The 21,857-nt window shown below is 43.8% G+C and overlaps 1 protein-coding gene across 1 annotated transcript; it reads left to right on the forward strand.

Annotated features, from left to right (window-relative positions):
• The first annotated feature begins 396 nt into the window (after positions 1 to 396).
• OLFM4 (olfactomedin 4) lies at positions 397 to 21,657 on the forward strand. The gene is made up of 5 exons (XM_006745859.3): positions 397 to 622; positions 5,067 to 5,219; positions 11,040 to 11,252; positions 12,244 to 12,403; positions 19,579 to 21,657. Exons 1-5 carry the CDS (start codon positions 437 to 439, stop codon positions 20,379 to 20,381), a joined length of 1,515 nt encoding a protein of 504 aa, XP_006745922.2. The 5' UTR covers positions 397 to 436; the 3' UTR covers positions 20,382 to 21,657.
• The last annotated feature ends 200 nt before the right edge of the window (positions 21,658 to 21,857 follow it).

Raw genomic sequence — 21,857 nt, forward strand, 5'->3', positions numbered from 1 at the left:
GTTCCCTAACTTTCTCTGGAAAGCGTCATTCAGTAAGATGGGTGGTGGGGGTGGGGGCCAGGGGAACAACTGGAAACGGCTTCTGGGCGAGGGACTGAGGCTTGCTTTTCCCTCCTGGGACCTCCAAGCTCTGTTTCACCACAAAGATTGCTTTGAACCCATCTCTTTCAAGGAAGTAACAAGTTGGGAACCAGATACTGGGCGTCACAAAACGCCTTTGAGTTAATATTTGGCAGGAGATATCGCGATCAAAGAAGAGCTAGCAGGGTAGGCCTCGGTGACAAGGTTCCTGGGTGTCCTGGCCCTTCTGGGGTGGTCACATGCTCCCTGGTGGCTTCCTCTTCCCACAGACTGGATGTGGGGAAATCCCCACTGGGCACTATAAGAAGCCCCTGGGCTCTGGGCAGAAGCCAGTGGCTTGGGCTAAGAGCACAAGATGACATCAGGCCTCCTCTGCCTCCTCGCCCTTCCGTGCCTCCTTGGCCAGGCCACAGGGAATTTGGAGCCCCTGATCCTCAGCACCCCCTCCAGCTCTTTCCCTGACCCTGTGTTGAGCTCCAGCTTCATCCCTGGCTCCAGCTCCAACAACAGCTTTAGTCCCAGCCCTGGCTCCGTGACTCAGGTGAGAAGGCCCCACAGTCTGAGAGCTCTGTTCATTCCCTTCCTCTCACTTTTTGGGGAGCGCTCTAGAAGAGTTACAGCTCCCTTTGTTAACTGTAGGCACCCCAGAAATGAATTAAAACCTGGATAAAATAATTAAATTGTTTGCAAGGGAGACGACATCTTGGTTCTTCCACTGGAGGCTTTAGGGAAAGAATCGAAACTTGAAAGAGGTTCTCAAACTTGGCTATACTTTGGATTCGGGGTAGGAGGCGAGGGTGGGAGGGGGACTCTAAAAATCGAGATGTCCAGGTTCTATCCCAGATGAGAACTCTTAGGCCGCATTACTAGGCCGCGTCCTGAGCCTTGTTCCTTGGGAGCTGAGTCCTCTTTGTATCTCCTTTGAGGAGCTGAGAAGAGCAGGGAGGATATGAGACATTACGGGTCAGGAAGCATATCCTCACTCCAGCTCTGCCCACGTGGGCTCTGGGCCTCTCTGTAGGAGCCCTGCTCTGTAAAACCCAGGCTTTCCTTGCTATAGTGTGCCTTGGGGTGGAGGAGTCTTAACTCTCCCAGAGGCTGTCCCTGTGTGCTTCTGTGATCTTTATTCACAGGTCAGGTTGCTGCTTACATGCTCCCATCTGAATGGAAGGGCCATTGGGAAAAGGGGAGGAAAAGGCTTTTCTGTAGTTTCCATTTTGCCAATGTAGGCAATGGAAACTTGTTGATTAACGAATGGTTTGGATAGGGCCCAGGTAGAAACTGCCACAACAATGTTCATTGAGTGCCTAATAAATGACAGGGCTCGCTTAAGTACATAATATGTGTTATCTTATTTAACGCTCAGAGGTTGGTAAAATTAATGGTCCCATTTAGAGATGTGGAAACAGAGGCTTAGAGAGATGACATCATTGGCTTAAAGTCACTAAGCCAGCAGATCATGTAACTCAGACTTAGTCTGCCCATCCTCTTCCCCATCTCTCCCTAGGCAGCTTTCTATATTTTGGGGGAGTATAGATGAAAACTTATTTTTAAGAGGAGAATGATTTTGGGAATCATAAATATGCTGATAGTCTTTGTAGTCATAAATCAGATGCATTATTTTATTCCATGATACTAAGTAACTTCTGGGGACAATTAGAACTGGTTAACATTGAAGAAAGAGGTTAACAATAAATAATTTATTTTGAAGCTTCATCACCAATCAGAAACCAGCATTTGGGTAAGATGATCAGTTAAAATAACAGAAAATAAAGTATAGGTCAAGAAACAGAGAAATCCAATATGCCTGTTGTCTGATAAAAAAGATAACTGTTTTAAAGTAGATAAGGAATGGTAGTTAAATTGCACTTAGAGGTTTTAATTTCCTTCCTGGTTTACTTATCTCCCTCTGGTGAGTCAGTATCACTACCCAAACTTCTTTTTTATAGCAGGCTAGGTGTCACTTCTACTATAAACCCAATTTCCTAGGGCTGGCTGTCAGCTTGATGAGCTCTTTGGAAAGTGGTGGAAAACCCCTTTATAACTGTCATTGAGCAAGGGTTCCAAACGTATCATTTTCTGTACTTTGAAAATGTTGAGTACCATTATTTTATGCCTTGAATCTTTACAGGCACTTAGACCTGGCTGCTAATTAGAGCCAATTGCAACCTTAAATCACAAATGTGAGTCACACCTTCAGCTCTAGCGCTCTGAGCACTCCACGTGCCTTGGATGACTCCCTCCAAAGAAGGAGCCGCTCTCAGGGTCCTCAGTTCACAGACAAGAGAAGGCGCCATGCTTTGTTCCACACAGTGACTGACAGAGTCGGAACATGGAGTCGTGTGCTTTTGTCATCAGGCTAAGGGGCTTGGGTTTGTTGAAAAAAAAGGACACAAAACCTCTCTCATGACAATGGGCCTGATTCACTGGGCAGGAATTGGGTCTTATTTGTCTCCCTAACACCACAGCCTGGCAAGCTGTAGACACCAGTAAATGTTAATTGAACACATGCTGTGTGAGACCCCATCAGTGTGAGGTGTCTTGTAAGGTACTGAGGATCCTATTTGTCCCTCACAAGGGAGATTGCAGACCCTCTCAAAGGCCAAGGGGACAAGCACATGTCTGTGTCTCCCATTCCTCTTGTTACACTCACATAGAGTTTAAACATTCACTGCAAAGAGAGGGACCCATCACCATTAGCTTCATTGTCTTTGAATATGAGGAGCAGAAATATCTGTAATGGGAGACACTGATCAAACTTATGGACCATTTTGATGTCAGCTGCGCATGCTGGGCTGATGATAAGCAGGTTGGAAGCTGGGGAGTCCGCGGTGCTGGGACAGAGATGTTCAGTAGAAGACAGTGGAATGGCTGTCAGCAGGTTCATAATTATTTGCCTGCCTTTCAGGTGAACTTCAGGACTAAAAGTTGTTAGCTGGTGGTTTCTAGTTGATTGTCTAGTAGATCATCATCTAGTTGATGATCTCCACTATTTTCTGATTTGACAGAGCTTTTCAGTGAACTCTCAGTATGGTTCAACCCTGTCTTATGCAGCTAACTAACCTCCCCTTGTCAAAATGCAATGCAAGATATTTTTTGAGGGTAGACAGTTGTTATAATAAGCTGTTTTTTTTTTAAAGTCCACGATACATTGGTCCTCCTGTACAAGCCTTGGCGTGCTTGAATGGGAGGGAGTCTTTCTAGCTTCGGTGGGAGTGATAAACCTGGTTCCAAGGGAAGCTGGTCTCTCTGAGAGACTTCTGGTGTAGCTTGTCCAGGCCTTCTTCATCCCTGGCAAAGACCATTACCTTAACCCCTTCCCAGCCCCTGTGTTCAGCATAAACCTGCTCGTCTCTCCTCCTTACTCCCCAGGTGTGGGATGTGATTGGCAAAGAAAATTGAGACCAATGTCAAGAATTTATCTGGCATCTATATATATAAACATTGTGTGTGTGTATGTGTTTGCTCATCTTAAAGAAGATTAGGTTAAATTGACAAGCAATTTAGTTGCAAAAAAGCCTGAATTAATTGGTCCAGAGGTCACTGCCAGAATACATCTTGATTATAGAAGCATCTAGGTCCAGCTTGTTTGGAAATCATGGAGGTTGATAGATACTAAATGCACAGAGCACACAATCTCAGCTGCGGCCAATTGACCTCCTAAACTTTGAGAGGTGTGGCCTGTATCTCTGCAAATTCTGCAAGCCATTGCTCTGCCCTTGGTAGTTTCAGAGACATTTCAGTCTGATGTTCCACAGGTGAGCTTTGGGCTGACCATCAGATGAGATCATTGTAAAGCTCAGCCAGTTGGCTGCCAAGAGTTCCTCTGGAAGGCAACAGTAGTAATAAAAAAATGTTAATTGTGCTGGGATCCCCTTGGGGAAGTTCAAAGGGGACAAAGGAAAAACAGGATCTTTCAAACCTGTCATTTTAAAATATGCAGCAGCACCAAAGTGTGAGCCTGAATATCTTAAAGAAACATCAAATATTTTAAAATGACTTTTCTGCAAGTGGTAAGCTGGAAAACTTAAAAAAAATTTTTTTTTGCACAAAACCTTCAAACTCCTACATTATTCCGTCTTTTAAAAATGGCTGGTTTGTTTCCATTTTGAAGAATGTTAATTATACAATTTCCTGGGTGAAGAGAGGATGTGAATTTGCACTGTGTTTTTTCCCTGTAACCCATACCCATGATGGTTTTCCCGTTCCATTCGTTGGAAGGCATTGGGTTGGGGTTGGGGTAAAGAAAATGAGTGCATGGAAGAAAAGGGAAAGTGACATCTGATCACCGACCACATGCCAGGGACTTGGTTTATATTATGTAGTTACTCTTGGGGATGACCCTCTGAAGTGGGTTATCTCTATTAGACAGGTGAGGAAAGCAAGACTTATAGAGAAGTGGTAGAATTGGAATTCAAACTTAGGATGCCCATCACTTCTTTCTTTCCCTTTCCTTACATGGGAACAGTAATAATTTCCTTGAAGCCTCCTCAAGAAAGGAGAATCTTCCTTTAGGTAAAGGTGTCTGACAGTGGTTTGGCCTGGCTGGTGGAGATGTGGCTGAACTGAGTGTAATCACTGTCTGGGAAACATGGCAGTTTTAGCTTGTGTCTCTGATCCGCTTCATTCATTCATTCATTCATTCATTCATTCAAGATTTATTTATTTTAGAGAGTGAGTGTGAGTGGGGAGAGGGGCAAAGGGAGAGGGAGAGAGAGAATCTCAAGCAGACTCCCCACTGAACATGAGCCCAGCGGGGCTCGATCTCACGACCCTGAGATCAGGACCCTGCGATCAGGACCTGAGCCGAAATCAAGAGGCAGGCGCTTAACCGACTGCATCACCCAGGCTGATTCTATTCATTTATGTATTGGACTCCACTTGCTTGCCTCTGAGCACTCTTGACAGGCCAATTTCTGTCACTCCAGTTACCAAAAAGCTAATTTCCCAGCTTATTACTGATGTTGAACTTATTTTTATTTCAGTCGCTTTCCAATTTCACTGGATTCGAGGATGACCACGGCACCTGCCAGTGCTCTGTCATCCTCCCGGACACCACCTTTCCTGTGCAGAGAGTGGAACACTTGGAAGTCACGGCTCACATTCTCTCCCAGAAGTTCGAGAAAGAGCTTTCTAAAGTAAGCATTGCTTTTCTTCCTCTTCCAACCAAATCTTGATAGGAACAAACCAACCCTTTTTATTCAGGATTTGATAAGCAACCTTCGTTGTGTCAAAGCCACCATGCTTGCATCCTGTGGAGATATTAGCATTTGTTTTTACAGTATACCTGTGGAGCTCTTTATAGCAGGAAAAATGAGGGCATGGGAAGAAAATGGGATAGAGATGGTGCATGCCACGGATAAACTCACTTCAATACTGTGCACGTGTGATTGGAAGGAAGCCCTGAGCTTCCCCCTGCCAAACCCAACCCTGCAATTTTTATTTGGTTTTGGTTCTGTTGTTTCTTCTCCTTTTGGTCTTCTTCCTCCTCTTTCTTCCAGCTTTGCCTTGTCTTTCCTCTCCTCTCTCCTCTGTTCTCTCTTCCTTCTCCTTCACTTTTCCTTCCTATTCCTGTTCACCTCCCCTTCCCTTGTCCATCCCTTCTAATCTTTCTCCCTTTCCTTCCTATTTTTTTTTTTTTATTAATCTTTCCTTACTTTTGGAAAGCCCCACCTCCTTCTTTGCCTCTTCCTTCTCCTCTTCCCCTCTTGGAAGCTTGCCCTCTTCCTGTCTTTCTCCCTCTTTTCCTTTCTCTTCCTCTGATTTTCTTTTTCCAGTTTACTTTCTTCTCTCCCTCCCCCACCTCCCTCCCTCTGTCTCTCCCTCTAACTCTGTCTCTGTGTGTCTCTCTCTCATTCTCTCTCTCGTGTGTTATCCTCTGTTGTCTCAGCAGGAACATTACATTAGACATGTCTAGCATTAGACCGAAACGGAAGGCTTCGCTGGGAATTTGAATCAATTCTAATAGGTCATGCCGCCTTGGTAAAGACCCCGCTTCCAACCCCCTGATTCAGGCTTTTCTCCAGCCAGAGGAAGTCATCCCACAGGGTTTGCCTTTCTCTGAGCCCGCTGGAGCAATGTGACCTGGCATTCCAGTTTTGACCCCTTCTCCGTTTTTAGCCAAGTTAAAAATCAATTAGAAAGGCTCCTATTTTCTGCACAGGTGAAGTCCAAGATAGGCTATAATCACATTATGCATTATTTACTACAGCTCCATTAATCTACAAGGAGCTCTGGCTTTCCTACAAGATTCCAAATAAGTTTTCCTGAGAAATTTAAACTTAGCTACCTCAACATCCAGCACAGCTATCCTTTAAGACAAAAATTATGATGAGGCTGAGACCCTGCTTTCAACCTGAATTGGTAGATAAATATTCTATGTTTAAATGAATGTCCAGGAAAATGTGTTTGACTACACTAGGAACCTAGCTTCTTAAGAAATAAAATGTCCTTGAATTAATCAGCAGAAAAGGCACAGCGCTAAATTATAAATTCCAACCATTAATATTCATAGCCTTATTCCAGCATAATCAAGTACAGATAAGAAGTTATGCATGAAAACATAACAAGTGGAGGAAAATCCTAAGTAAAGATCTTTTCAGTTAGAGTCATTTGCTTTGAAATAGTGGAAGCAACTGATTTGCATGCTTTCTTTGCTGGCAGGAGTGTGAAGGGCAGTTTGAAACCCCATGCTGTTTTGGGGAAGTGTGCAGCTTGCCAGGGTGGAGAGTGCGGGACATTTCATTCCAATTCTGTAAAGAGGGCAGGTGGCATCTGCCTTGCTAATAATTGGCAGGGAGAAAGTGTGGAGTAGGTGGGAGAACTTTTAGTTCTGAAAGCATGAGTAGCTGTTCCTCAAGAAATCTGCGATTGAGGCCAAAGAAAGGAATTGACCTGCCTGTTGAGATTTGCATCATAAATTCTGCGTGACAGATGATAATAACAACAGCAAGAACAGCTTCCTTTTGTGCTTTTCTAAATGCCTCTGGGTCTGTTCTACTCTCAAGCGACTCTTTAAGGCAGATAGGCCAGTGTTCTTCCCATCTTAGGGATGGAAAAATGGAGGTTCATAAAGGTCAAGAGACATCAATGGACAGGTCATTCCTCTCTTGGCTGGGTGAGCCAGGGCAGGAATTTGGGTCTTCAGAATCATCCCAGTTCCTTTTCTCTCGGCCATGCTGTTATCAGCCTCTAAGAAGAGATGCGGGAAGTCAGGCATGCCTTCAGTCCAGAGTTATCTCTTCAGCTGAGGGCTTTTGAATTTTCAGGTGAATGATTATAGCTGTCCCTAAGTTGTCTTGGAAATCACCGTTTATCTGGAGGCCTGGGGGGGATGCCTGATTGGACAGGCTGCCAGAAGAGGGTTTGGACTGCTTTGCCTTGATTCATTATCTGTCAGTACACAGGGAAGACAGGGAGCTGCCTCTGCATAAGATGCTGAAAGCATTTTATACTTTTCTGTTGTTTATGATATGTCCTCTTGTGACCACACTCAAGAGAGGACGACACAAAAGGCAGCTCAGGATTTTCTTTCTGCGGTCTTTGAGGCAAGTTATTTAATAGGACACATTTACTAATAGATCCTCATGCACGAGAAGGTTGAGGCAGTCGGGGAGACATTCAGGCAACTTCTAAACAAACAACATTGATTAAACAATGTTTTGTGCAGTGAAATATAATAAATTAAAAGGTCAGATTGAAAAAAAACCCTGAAATCACTGTTTCTCTAATAATTGCAGGCAGTTTATAGACATCCAGTAAGTGAGGCACTTTTTTTTTTTTAAGATTTTATTATTTTTAAGTAATCTCTATACCCGACGTGGGGCTCGAACTTACAACCCCGAGATCAAAAGTCGCATGCTCTACTCACTAAGCCAGCCAGGAGCCCCTAAGTGAGGCATTTAATATGCATTATCTCTAGTCTTTCCAATAATCTTGTAAGCTTGATATCATTACCCCCAGTTTATATGAGGGGACTAAGGCTTAGAGAAATTAAGTGATTTGCCTCCTAAGTACTGAAGGCGGATTTGAGTTTAGGTGGATCCAGCTCCAAAGTATTTCATATGTCTTCACTGTCAATTCAAGCTCAACTAATCTTGTTAAAGATATATTAAAATAACAGTTATGTTGCAGAGTACATTTATTTATTTCAAATAATCTGGCCATAATAATGATCACAGGTTTTGAGGCAGAAGCATGAGCCAGATTCTTTAGTCTAATAGCCGGCTGCACTGCACCCCTATCTATTACGAGACTACATTTACTGTGCGGAACAACGACAAGTACCCCACAGTGAACCCCTAAACAAACTTTGATTCTTAGAACCCACCAATGAAGTAGTATGTGCATCACAAACAAACAAAAAAAAAGGAAATTCTGAATGTTAGGTTGGTGGTTGGAAGGCAAGCATAGACGAGTCTTTTAAAGCTCAAACTTGTAGTGATGAGGAGCTTGTGGTAAAGATGTTGACACAGGGAGGTGTCCCCTTAGGGCTACACCCATATTCTTGCTGCACATCTCTGGGCAAGTCAGGCTGTTTCTGCTGATGTTGCACTTCTGGGAGAGCTAGATGTTCTCAGAATTGCCCATTCTCAACACTAGAGAACCGAACAATCTACTTAAGTTGGTAAAGTCCTCAAATTCCCTCCTGCCTTTTTTTTTTTTCTAGAGAGAGAGTGTGTGCGCATGCACGAGCGGGGAAGTGGGGAGGAAGAGGCAGAAGGAGAGGAGGAGAGAGAATCTCAAGCAGGCTCTCAGGCTCCATGCTCAGCGCAGAGCCCAGCACAGGGGCTCAATCTCACGACCCTGAGATCATGACCTGAGCCGAAATTAAAAAGGGGACGCTGAACTGACCAAGCCACCCAGGAGCCCCTCCCTCCTGCCTTCTTAGAACTCCATGGACGATTCTGGTTTTCCTGAACATCACTGAGCTTTCCTTTAAATGTCTGCTGAAAGAACCTCAAATTTTCCCCAAACAGATCTTTTTTTTTTTAAGATTTTTATTTTTTATTTTTGACACAGAGAGAGAGAGCACAAGCCTGGGAAGTGGCAGGTAGAGGGAGAGGGAGAAGCAGGCTCCCTGCTCAGCAGGGAGCCCGACGCGGGGCTGCATCCCAGGACCCTGGGACCATGACCTGAGCCGAAGGCAGACGCTTAACCATCTGAGCCACCCAGGTGCCCCAACCCCATACAGATCTTTAGAGACCTCATTTTGTGGCAGACTCTAGGCTATGCCTTGGTTTTCAGTGAGAATCTGGGAGAGCCACATTTTATTTAGCAGAGATGACAGTTGGATCACTCATTTCTGTAGAATAACAGCTGCGATGTGCCACCAGCATGTTCCAGGGAAGCAGAGGGTGTTTCATGTGTTCCAAGAGCTGGCAAGGCCAAATGCCAACAAGAATACTCATTTCTCAAACTTCCATTTCTGCAATGGATTGGCACTTTATTATTATTACTATTATTATTATTTTTACCACAGGCAAGGTTTTACGCTTGATTTTTGTAGAAATTAAAACCTGGTTACCTTACATTTGTGTTTATACTTTTGAGAGGTGGACTCATTAGGTCATTTATATATATTTTGCTAACCTTATCCACCAAAATGTCACCAGCTTTATCAGCCTCCGAGCGATGGCATGGCTAATGGCAGTGAGCATCAGTTGCCTGAGGAGATACACTCCCAGTGCCAAGGGCTGCATTTTCAACTCTCATTAAAATCCTCTTTGCCTGAAGCCCTAGCCCTTGAGGTCTGTGGCCTATGAGTCTGCTCTAATTTGCACAGTGGGGCTAAGTGGAAGGGCTAAAACAACAGAAGTTAGGGCTGCCTTTGGTATTAGGAGGATTATAGGCTAACATCTGGCTCTGAATTCATCCAGGCCCCATGGATCAGCTACTTGACATTAGCACGGTTTGGGGAAAAGTATCACTTATGTTCGAATTTTTAAAAAGAATGTAAAACTAGGAACTTTTAATGAGCAGGTCCTTAAAAAAGCCATGGCATTTCTTTTCGAGATCAGATACAAAAAAGAACCACCAAATGTGTTTATTGAAATATCCATTTGGAAATTCCAATTATACACTAAACCACCAAGGGAATTTTTGCAAGTATTTTAACTTAATGATCAGACATTCAAATATATGCAACAAACGCGTAAAGGTCTGATTGCAATAATCAGTTCTTGGAATAAATGTGGGTGCTCTTAATGAAATGTGCACTTGACAGTTGCATATACACTCACATATTGTGTAATAAAGTTGGGTCTTTATGCCACTTTGTGAAAGGTGGAGGGGCCCAAAACGCAATGCATGTGGCAATCAGAGAAGGAATTCTCCTTAGTGCATTTCTCCCACTTCTAGAAAATAGTTAGATTTAAAGCAGTGTTTCTAAATGGAGGGAGGGTGGTGGTGGTGGTGATTTTGCCCTCAGGGAACATTAACAATGTCTGGGGCATATTTGGTTGTCACAGCTGAACGGTCTATGGGTGCTTTTGGTATCTAGAGGCCAGGGATGCTGGTAAACATCCTATAATACACAAAAAAGCGCCCCCCGCCCCGAGAGAATGCTCTAGCTTAAAATATCAATAATGCTGAGGCTGGGAAACCCTGATTTAGACATGATGTGTGCATTGAGGGCCTGGGTCAAACCAATTTAGTTTGGAGACCTAATATCTTCAAACATTAAAATGGAAATTAAAATATACTTGTGCATGATGACTCTGAAGCAAAATTATTTTTAGTCTAGGCAAGTGCAAAATCCACCCCATGTTTTAGTTTCTTTTTTTAGTTTGCACTTAGATTAAAAAAAACTACTCAAATATATTTTTGATCCATTTCTTTACCAAAAAATAAAAAAAAAAGATTGACAGCAATCAAACAGTTCCCAAGGGCTTGGTGGTGGAGGAAGACTGCATGGTATTACTTTGGGAATTGACTTAAGCTTTTTGATTCCCTTTCAGGTGAGGGAGTATGTCCAATTAATCAGTGTGTATGAAAAGAAGCTCTTCAACCTAACCGTCCGAGTAGAGATCATGGAAAAGGATACCATTTCTTACACTGAATTGGACTTTGAGCTGATCAAGATAGAAGTGAAGGAGATGGAGAAACTGATCACACAGCTGAAGGGCAGTGTCGTCGGAAGCACAACAATCGTGGACCAGCTGGAAGTGGAGGTAAGGCATGAGCTCGTTTCTGAGAGCTTTACTAAGAAATTCTCCTCGGCGGGCAGGTGCCAGGACCAGGCTACGGGTCTCTTCCAGCTTCCAATTCTGCACTCTCGTATGGCCGCATGGTCACATGGCATGTCCCATGTTCTGCTTTCCGTGGACATCTGTCTTTGACCAGTAAGTTCAGCGCAGTGGGGACATGTTCATTGAGGAGCAGGTGTCTCCGTTGGTCCTGCCCCAGAACCAAGTGGCCTTTGAACGTCTCCAGAAAGGAGATGCTATGAATCTGAACAACTCCATGGCCAGGTTAGATCAAGTGCCTTCTCTGTTCTGGATTTATGCTTGTGGGACTAGAAAGCCACAATTTACCTGATTTTGGACTTGCTAGGTCAGTTTCTCCTTTTGAATGATCATGTGATCCTTGATCCCTCTTGGAACACTTCTCCACATACTGGCAACCCTCTTTAAAGGAGTTTCTTGGGAGTATGTCTTAATGAAACCTTTATCCTCTATGGATAAAGACAATCACATTAATGTTATGGTTGGGTAATTCATATCAACGTGAATTTACTAGCACGGTCATGACGTGGGCTGTAGTTGAGAATTCTAGTTACATATGTCAGACTTTAAGTTTTCTCTGGTCCTCACCGTTCATTAGAAACTTAATTGTAATACAACATGAGTAAACGCAAGTTTATAAGGGAAGGTTATTGGAAATGAACTTTAATGGACCTTTGTGGATGCTTAGACTGAGCCTGTGCTCTATTATTAAATCTGTTAAAATCTTTGCCATTTTCTTCTTGTCACACACATTTGCCTGAGATGTGACAGGCATTCACACTAAACCATAAAATGTATTCTTCCAAGTGAAACCATTCAGAAGAATCTCGGGCATATTCTCTAGCAATGTTTCACTAAGTGACAAATTCAGCCCTGGAATGTTTATGAAAGCAATTGCATGATACTACAAAGTCACTCTGAATTTTTATTTCCTTAGATAAGGAATATGACTCTCCTGGTAGAGAAGCTGGAGACGCTAGACAAAAACAATGTCCTTGCCATTCGCCGAGAAATCCTGGCTCTGAAGACCAGGCTAAAGGAATGCGAAGCCTCTAAAGGTGAAAATGTTCCTGTCATCCCACCTCCTCTTGCCCCTGGTAAGCATGCCGTGTTTTCACCACTTGAGCTAGGCCCAGGTAGGAGCTGAGAGCGGGATGGGGAAAGGAAGATGGGATTGTTGCAGCTCTGAGCTTCCTCTTCCGTGCTTTGAAATCTCTCCCTTAGTAGCTCCACTTGCTAGCACGTTCTGGGGCGCATAGAGGAAAAGCACCGACGATGAGTTGACTTAAAACAAGATCCACGCATTACACGTGTCCCCTTTGCATTTGCTAACAAAAAGAACATCTCTGTGGTGATGGAGTTGTTGTCAGGGGGGCTGGGTGAAAGCTTCTGGAATCTGCATGGCATCTGTGCCGTCCTGTGGATTGCAAGGGCTGATTGGCTCCTGTGGCTGATGAGCTGGGTTATGCTTGAATCTTCCTTCCCTCCTCCTCTCTTTCCCTCCCTGCTTCCATCTCTTTGTTTTTCCTTTGTGCTTTCCTTAAATGCACCTGCTGTTTAGCATGTCTTGGGATTGAGGGAGGCATTAATGGATGGCCCCACATGCCCAAGACTTGGGCCTGCCATCCCTCCTGGACGGGAGTTCCTGGAGGGCAGGGATGGCCTCTCACTCTCTAAAGGTCATCCTTGGGGCAAGGTATAGCCTAGAAGGGGGTGCACCATAATACCTCCAGGGATGGAGGCAGTGGAGTGTAGGGGTCAGGAGTATGGCTCTGGGACCCCAAAGGCCTGAGCTTCCCAGCTATGTGGCCACAGCCAAAGATCCGTAATCTCGGCAGTGATAAAGTGGGAGGAGAGTACCTACCTTGCAGGGGTGCCGTGAGGGTTAATGAAACCAGCCTTGGGAAGCACAGAGCTCTGTGACTGGCACTTACGCACTGGAATTTGTTATTATTATTAATGAAGATAGCTGAAGTGGACACCTTGCTGGGAACAAAAGCAGTGCTCCTCGGGTGCTTCAGCACACCCCTCCAGGTGAACGAAAGCCCGCTGCTCAGCCTCTCAGGTCTCTGGCACAGGGCAGTTCTCTGCGGCTCGTGCGCGTTTCCACCTGAAAAGGGCCTGTGGCTTCTCATCCCATCATACAGCTCTTGATATTCTCATTAACTCCTCTTCCCACAACCTGATTCCTTTTAGGCTGTGTGTTTCTGGATCCTTGTCAATGTAGCTGATTTCTTTAAGGCTTTAATTAGATACTGCCATCGTTCTAAGCCTCTTGGTGGTGGTTAGCAGACTCATCCTTCCCTCTTCTTTGTTGGCAATCTGTCATAGTATGACATACAGAGGTAGTTCAGGACAAAGGCCGTGCCTCGTCCTCCATTACAAGCTAAGGTTAAATTTGGTCTGGGATCAGTGGTGTCAGTGTGCGTTGAAAACGTGAGCTCATTCTGCTGGGCCACGCAGGGCTCCGTGAGGATGGGGGTCAAAGCAGTGACAAACCCTGATAACACCTGAGCAAGGCTTGCTTCATTCCTTCCCTCGCTCCCTCCCTCTCTTCCTTCCTTCCTCTCTTCCTTCCTTCCTTTCTTTCTTTCTCTTTGTTTGTTTGTTTCTTTCTTCACAGCAGATTTTCCTCATGGAATAGATATTTCAAGCACAGTTTTCTCTGCATTCCTTAGAGCAAGGACATTTTAGAACTGGAGGGGACACTCAGAGCCATCTGGCTCAGGTCCATCATGTCTCAGGAGGAGGGGACTTAGGTGGTGAGGATGCTGCTTTTCCTGAGGCCACACAGGTAGTTAATGGCAGAGCTGAAGCTGACGTGCAGGGCCCCTTACTCTGTGGGTATTGCAGGACCTAGAGTGTCCGATGGCAGTAACTCAAGGATGGCAGTGGGAGACAAAGTACACTGCTTGGTATATCTAAGGAGGAAAACAAATGAGTCTGTTGGATTATTTTTGTTAGAATTCCTTTTCTAGAACTTTCCCCTAGGTCCTCACACTTAGTCTTTTGTAAGCCATCCCAGCCCAGCTGTGTTGTTTAAGCAAATTGGACCCAGATTTCCTCTCACTTTCCCACAACCTTGGCTGTACCTGGATCCCAGCCAAGCCACTTGGCCCTCCTCCAGCTTTGTTCATATTATATTTATGATGTTTATATTAAACTGACTTTTTGTCATGTTTTTAAATCAATTTCCTTTTACTTGCTCTCTTTCTGTTTGATTGGTTGATAATGCAGAATTGGAAACTCCCCAGACACCACAAAGTTGTGAGCCTGTGGAGACTTTAATTAAAGTTACTCACTATTACGCGACCTTAAAATCTGGCCTGTCTGCTTTCACTGCAGAGAGGCACAGAACAAAAGGCTGTATGCAAGTCTCAGCTCTAAAGCAATTTTGTGTTCGCTGGGCCCCTCCCTTGCAGTTGCAATGTGCTACCCCTGTGGTCAGCTTGATCTTCAAACCAGCACATGTAGCTAGGGTTCAATAAAACATGCTTTATATTTGGTTTATGCTGAAAATGGCATCCTTTTCTGCTTCATTTCGTAGAACTTTCTAATCTAAAATAATTGGCTTTCTGCTCATTAACTTTTTTTTTTCCTGAAAACAACTGACTCTGTCTGATCTCCCCTGAATCTAAATGATGGAAGATAGGCAAAATGTACGCACTCGTTGGGGCGCCTGGGTGGCTCAGTTGGTTGGGCGACTGCCTTCGGCTCAGGTCATGATCCTGGAGTCCCTGGATCGAGTCCCGCATCGGGCTCCCTGCTCGGCGGGGAGTCTGCTTCTCCCTCTGACCCTCCCGACCCTCCCCCCTCTCATGTGCTCTCTCTCTCTCTCTCAAATAAATAAATAAATCTTTAAAAAAAAAAATGTACGCACTCGCTCAGGGGTGGATCGCCGTTGTGCTTGGCAATGATGCTGTGTTCTGTGCTGACGCGTAGTAGGTGCTCAGGAAATGGTTGATGGAGGATATGGGATGACCCGCCCAAATCCCAAGCCTTAGGAAAAGCAGAGTGTTGGGTAGTATATATTCAATAATTCAGAGTCAATTTGGTCTTCATCATTTTGTGATTATGACCAGGTTGATTGCCTAATTCTCACAAGTGAATTGTATTCTCCTCTTTGCTCAAAGTTCAGTTGTCCAGGTAGGAGATTGCACTCATAGATCCCAGATTAAGTTTCCTCTGCATATAGACTTTGACTTAAGAAAAATGCTGCTAACCATGAGACTTTCTTTTTTTTGTAGTAAAAATTTTAATCAGATAAACTAAAATATCTTTATGGGTTATAATTCTGGAGTTTGGCACCTAGCTTCTAACTTTTTTTACCCATCCTTCAAAATTGGGCAATACAAATCTGAATTCCCATTTGTTGATGCAAATTAAAAACTCTCTACCGCATCACACACACAAATACAACCATGAAACTTGAAAAAAGCCAAGTCAGGGTATGTTAAAGTCTTACCTTATGGTTTCCCAGGGTATTTTCAGAATACCATGGCAACATCTAATGAATTGCGTGGTGAAGAGATTGCCAACCAAGGATACCCTTGTGTGGAGGGTTCCTTGCATTATGTTCTGTGGAGTGGATACTGGGCTTTTTGAAAAACTCAGATATGTAGCAGAGTAGAGGGCTAGGGTTTTATAAATAAGGTAAGCTGGGTTTGGGAGATTTGATCAGTCTTTCCTTCCCTTATTCCATGATCCTGATTTGGTACCACTGCATGGCTGGTCCTGTTCTGGGAGCCAGGGTTACCAGGATGGCTCCAGGAACCTCCAGAAACCACTCTGTAGGAAGGGAGACAGGCAGGTGAACCTTCAATTCCAACATGATGTGATTATAACGCTGTTAATTACCATTTATTGAATTACTGTACATGCCTTCTCTCTCTTCTTAACAGTGCTACAGAGTAGGTATTAGGAGTTTTTTGTTTGTTTGTTTGTTTGTTTTAACATAAGGAAGGTGAAGCTCAGAAGGTTACACAGCCAGTAAGTACTGAAGTCAGGATTTGACTTGGAATCTATCTGCCAATATTTTCACTGTACCAGGCTGCCTTCCATAGATGCTTTGATAGAGAGGTGCACCTGTGATTCCCAGAGGGACAAGAAAGGTCCAACAACTCACCAACCTGATTAACACCAGGCTATCTTGGCTTCCTTGCTTGTGGGGTAGCTGAAAGGGTGCTTTTATTCTTGTTTCTGTGGCATGTTCTTTTCTACCAGAAATTGCAAAATGATTCATTGGTCTCTTACATTCTTGGATGATGGTTGGGCATGGGTGGTTGTCAGGGTAAACTTGTGATGGCTGAGGAAGGGAATGGAGTACCCCTAAGACCTTGAAATGAAGGAAGGGGTGGGGAAAGGGTATGAGATAAGGGGGGGTGGGAAAAAGCTTGGTACAGATGGGGTGAGGGGGGTGGGGGCTCTGGCGGGGCTGGATGAGCAGTGGGCACCCAGCTGGCTGTCAGTTTCAGTGTTGTTTCCAGAATAGTTTGCCACCAGGAGTCGAGGAAGCCCGCCATGGCCTTTCCTCCGGTCTGTCATTGCTGTAGCCACATCTGTGGTATTGCCAATAATGCTCAGTTCTCTTCTCTTTTTCCACCTCCTTTGACCATAGCCAGGGCCCTAAAAATGGCCCAAAGGACATCGAGGAGAAGAGGGGTATGACAAAAAGGACAGGAGAGTGTTTAGGAACAGTTGGGAAGTGACAAACAGAGACTGTGGTTTCAACAGTTTTGGTATTTATACCAGGTGTAATTTTTAATTTCCTGGTCCGCATGGAAAATGATGAGCCATTATTATTATTATTAATGATAGTAGAAGTAGTCATATTTAAGAGGAGTTTATTTTGGTTCCTTTATATCTAAGGATTTCCACATCCAACAAAGAACAGTTTATGATCTTTAACACCTTGATAATGCTTGGATACGTGTAGGCATCCTAACTTTCCCTTAAGTATTTTGTTGCTGTTGGTTTGGGATATTTTCTTTCCAGAAAAGCGAGACTCAATTAAGCAAACAATTCCTAAGACTTCCTACCTGCAAGAAAAATGTGACTTTCTTTCATTTCCTCAGAGTGAAATGTAGTTAAATAAATAAGTTCTTGGGAAGATGTTTTAACTAGAAAATCCAGTTTGTAGCATTTGAAAACTCAAACAGTTTTTGTTATCATTAAACTGAACACATCACTAACTTTATTTTAATAATTCATGCATTGTTTCATAAACAAAAGCCAACAAGCATTCATCTGAGAGATCACTTTTCGGAGAAGAAATAATAATTTATAATTTTATTTATTATTTCTTTGGTGGAGAGCAGTCTCTTGGCTGAACACACGTTGCTTTTTTATTTATGAAATGGTGCATGCATTATTAAAATAAACCTGTGACTGTGTTCTGCTTAATGATATGCAAAATTATTTGAGGTTGGGTACAGAATGGTTTCATTTCTCTACCTATTGTATGGTTGGCTGGCTTTCCCACCAACTGCGGATTTATGAGAGCATTTAAGGAGCACGTATGTAATTCTGGGACCAAAAAGCCCCAGCAGATTGGAAAAATAAAAGCAGGGTTTCTAGTAATGGTTTCACCTCTGAGCAGTCCTTGAATAAGGAGGGGAGAAGGGGGGGACATTTAGCAAGGAGAGGAATGGGTCTTTCCACCTTGGTCAGAGGCACAGACTTACAGGCAAAGCTTTGCTCCCCCTTAACCAGCCTCCCTCCTGCCCCCCACCACCACCCTATGATAAATCAGGTAATTCTTTGGAGCTCTGCTTTTGGCTCCAGCTCACATCATGTGCTTTCCATGGCTCCCTGATTCCCTCCAAGCATTCAAAGCCAGATCGAGTGATTCAGGTTCTGTTCCTCCTTCCCTCACCTGCTCTGCTCCAGGCAGTCGGATGAGGGAAAATGACCTCAAATGTACTTGAAGTTGAATTTTCTTTGTCATCCAAGAAACAATGTTACCCGTTTGTAAACGTTATTTATTAAGATCCCAGAAAATGTGTGTTCAACTCTGGATAGTTATTATAAAAATCCTGGAGGAATTTTATTTTATTTTTGTAGCTCATAAATGGTTTGGGTTGGCAGGCATTTCAGAGTGCAGTGTGAAGGGCCAGTTGTCCAGTCTGGGTCGTTCACTGGTGTTACAGGGAAGGTGGATTCAGTGGACCAGTGAGTCTGGTCCCACTTGATTGTACACATCGTAATGGCAGTGTCCGATTGGGAAAGGTGAAGTACTTGTCTGGCATTCTATGGCCCAGTAGAAATTGTGGTATGAACAGCGAGACCTACCTTATTACTCTATAGCAAGATGGTCAACGAGTGTTCTAGGTCATGGGCTATGCTTTGGGCACAGAGCAGGCAATATTGCCCTAAAATAACTTCCATGCCTTCTCAAGGCTAAAATCCCACCATGATAGGACCATCTTTTTGTATCTTTAAAATCCCATATTTATTTATTTATTTATTTATTTTTAAAGATTTTATTTATTTATTTGAGAGAGAGAATGAGAGAGAGAGAGCACATGAGAGGGGGGAGGGTCAGAGGGAGAAGCAGGCTCCTCGCCGAGCAGGGAGCCCGATGCGGGACTCGACCCCGGGACTCCAGGATCATGACCTGAGCCGAAGGCAGTCGCTTAACCAACTGAGCCACCCAGGCGCCCTAAAATCCCGTATTTAAAACTTGCTCTTCTGAGATTGGCTTGGGGCAGCATTGGTACCTGGTGTGGATATGCACTTGGGGTTCCAGGGAGGGAGGGGCAGAAAGGTGAAGGGCGTGGACACTTGCCCAGGACAGTCTTCTCCTTCATCACAATTGTCCCTGATCCTGGGGAATAAAAGGCTTTGTGGGAAAAAGATAGGATCTGGGATGACCTTGCTTTCTTGATTTCTCTGTCGGAAAAATGAAATTTAAAAAAAATTTGCAAAATGCTTTCTGATAGAAGAAAATCTATCAAATCCACCAAGTCCTCCTCTCCTCTTTCTGGGCCCTCAAACCTTTTTAGTGTGGCTCTTGGCAGCCTAAGCATCCCCATTTCCAGAATGAAAGCCCACTCGTGGAAACAGAAGGTTGTTTTCTCTAGAGCCCACAGCGGGTTTGCATTGAGACTGACACCGAGAAGGTTTTGGCTCTTCTCCATCAGAACCACTGTCGTCACTGAACCTTGACAAGACAAATCTTTGTGGATTCCTTTGGTTCTTAGGGTATTAAACCATTTGTGTCTTGTCGTTCATTTTTCTCTAAGAATGCCCTTTTATGTTCTTGTTTGTACAGGGAGCTGTGGCCATGGCGGTGTGGTGAATATCAGCAAGCCGGCTGTAGTTCAGCTCAACTGGAGAGGGTTTGCCTATAAGTATGGTGCCTGGGGTCGGGATTACTCTCCCCAGCATCCAGAAGGGGGGCTGTATTGGGTGGCACCTTTGAATACAGATGGGAGAACTCTGGAATATTACAGACTCCACAATACACTGGATGATTTGCTATTGTACAGAAATGCCCGAGATCATTGGATTACCTATGGCCAAGGCGGTGGTACAGCAGTTTATAACAACTACATGTATGTCAACTGGTACAACACTGGGAGCATTGCCAAAATTAACCTGAGTAACGATAGGGCTGAAGTGACTCAAACTCTCCCTAATGCTGCCTATAATAACCGCTTTTCATATGCTAATGTTGGTTGGCAAGATATTGACTTGGCTGTGGATGAGAATGGATTGTGGGTGATTTATTCAACTGAAGCCAGCACTGGTAACATGGTGATTAGTAAACTCAACGACACCACACTCGTGGTGTTGAACACTTGGTACACCAAGCAGTATAAACCATCTGTTTCCAATGCCTTCATGGTGTGTGGGGTTCTGTATGCCACTCGCACTCTGAACACCAAAGAAGAAGAGATTTTCTACTACTATGACACAAACTCAGGGAGAGAGGGCAGACTAGACATCACAATGCAGAAGATGCAGGAAGGAGTGCAGAGCATTAACTATCACCCTTTTGAGCAGAAACTTTTTGTCTATAATGATGGTTACCTTCTGAATTATGATCTGACCTTTAACCAGGAACCCAAGTAAACGTGTGAGGGTGAGAGAGACAGAGAATGTTCTTTGAAAAAAATGGTCTTTTCTACTTCTTTAGCTATCTGCAGGGGGATTTGGAAGTGTGTTTGCTTAGTAGTGATATTTAGGAGCATAGTTCTATCACGCTGGAGACTTGGGATATTTGCCCTGATTTGATGAGTTCTTTTGGAAGATGTCTGCCTCCAGAGATGTATTTCCCTGCTGGAAAGAAGGTCCTTCCAGGGTGGATGGGATTGTGGAGGTCTAGGGGCATTATGGGTCCCCAGAGGTGTCAGTGGTCCAGGCAGCATCTGGAAATTAAGGAACTTGAAGAGAACTCTGCATGGTTTTTGGGGATCCTTTGTACCAACGTGTCTCAGTGACCAGTTCTCCTCCATGTAGCCAGACTAATTCATCCATACTTGAAAGAAACCTGGGCTCAATTAGGCAGATTAATACCCAGAGCTCCTCGAGGGATCAAATCTCCATCGTTGTTTTTCTTACTAGCACCTGGAACAATGTTTTATATGTAGCAGATTAGTAGACTTAGCATGCTTTATTATATCTGTAAAATGCTCAGAGTTTTCTAAAGAAAGGCTCTTTTATGCATTAAATTGTACCACTGTAAATCGGTCCCAAATGGGCCTACAGGTGAGGCACTTGATTTTTCTTTGCTCCGTCCACCTATATGAGTCAGTAAACCCTCCTGCCTCATGACTTCATTCCAAAGGCAGCTCAGAAGATTAGAACCAGACTTACCAACCGATTCCCACCACCCCCATTCTCTGCTCTCCCTGTTTCCTACCTCCTGCTTTTATGAAAAGTAACTGGTTTTTTTTTTTTTTTTATGGCATGGATATAAGAAAAACAAAATCACATTTTTTGTTTCTTCATGAAATTTCACTTCCAGGACTCTACGACCACAGGAAGGTCAGATGGCAGATAAAATAATAGCATATGTGGTTATATGATAAAGCCCTTGGAGCGTATGTGACACTTGTATTAATTCATAGCAGTTGTTTCATGCAATTTTTGTCTTTAAGCCTGAAAGCTGTGAGAAAATGAAGTTTTTTGAGGAAGAAATATTTTAAAAACCACTGATAGTATCTAGCAAATCAGTGCAGTTTGAGAACCTTCCAGATGTCTGTGCTTCTGTGCTTTTGGATGGTGTTATCATCTGGGCTTGGTCTCTTTCCCTTTGATGTTCATGAGTCCCAGTCTATAGGATTGGCTCCCTCAATGCTATAATTGTCCCCTTTTAATAAATGATTAAAGTGGGTTTTGATAAAAATGTTGTCCTTTGTGTGTTTTTAAACTCTTTTATTTTTATTATAAAAAAGCCTCTAATAGGGTGGTCCCCACCTTGCTGTGAGGTACAGAGAGTGTGGCTACCTCCCAAACAGCAATACCCAGGAGATCGTACACCTTACAGCAAAGAGCATCAGGGGCTTTTAAAGGAATCCAAAGTCAGGGCTGGCTCTTTAGTTTTCA

This window comes from Leptonychotes weddellii, chromosome 3 (genome assembly GCF_054177405.1).
Source record: "Leptonychotes weddellii isolate Sample4059 chromosome 3, ASM5417740v2, whole genome shotgun sequence".
In the NCBI taxonomy this organism is placed as follows: domain Eukaryota; kingdom Metazoa; phylum Chordata; class Mammalia; order Carnivora; family Phocidae; genus Leptonychotes; species Leptonychotes weddellii.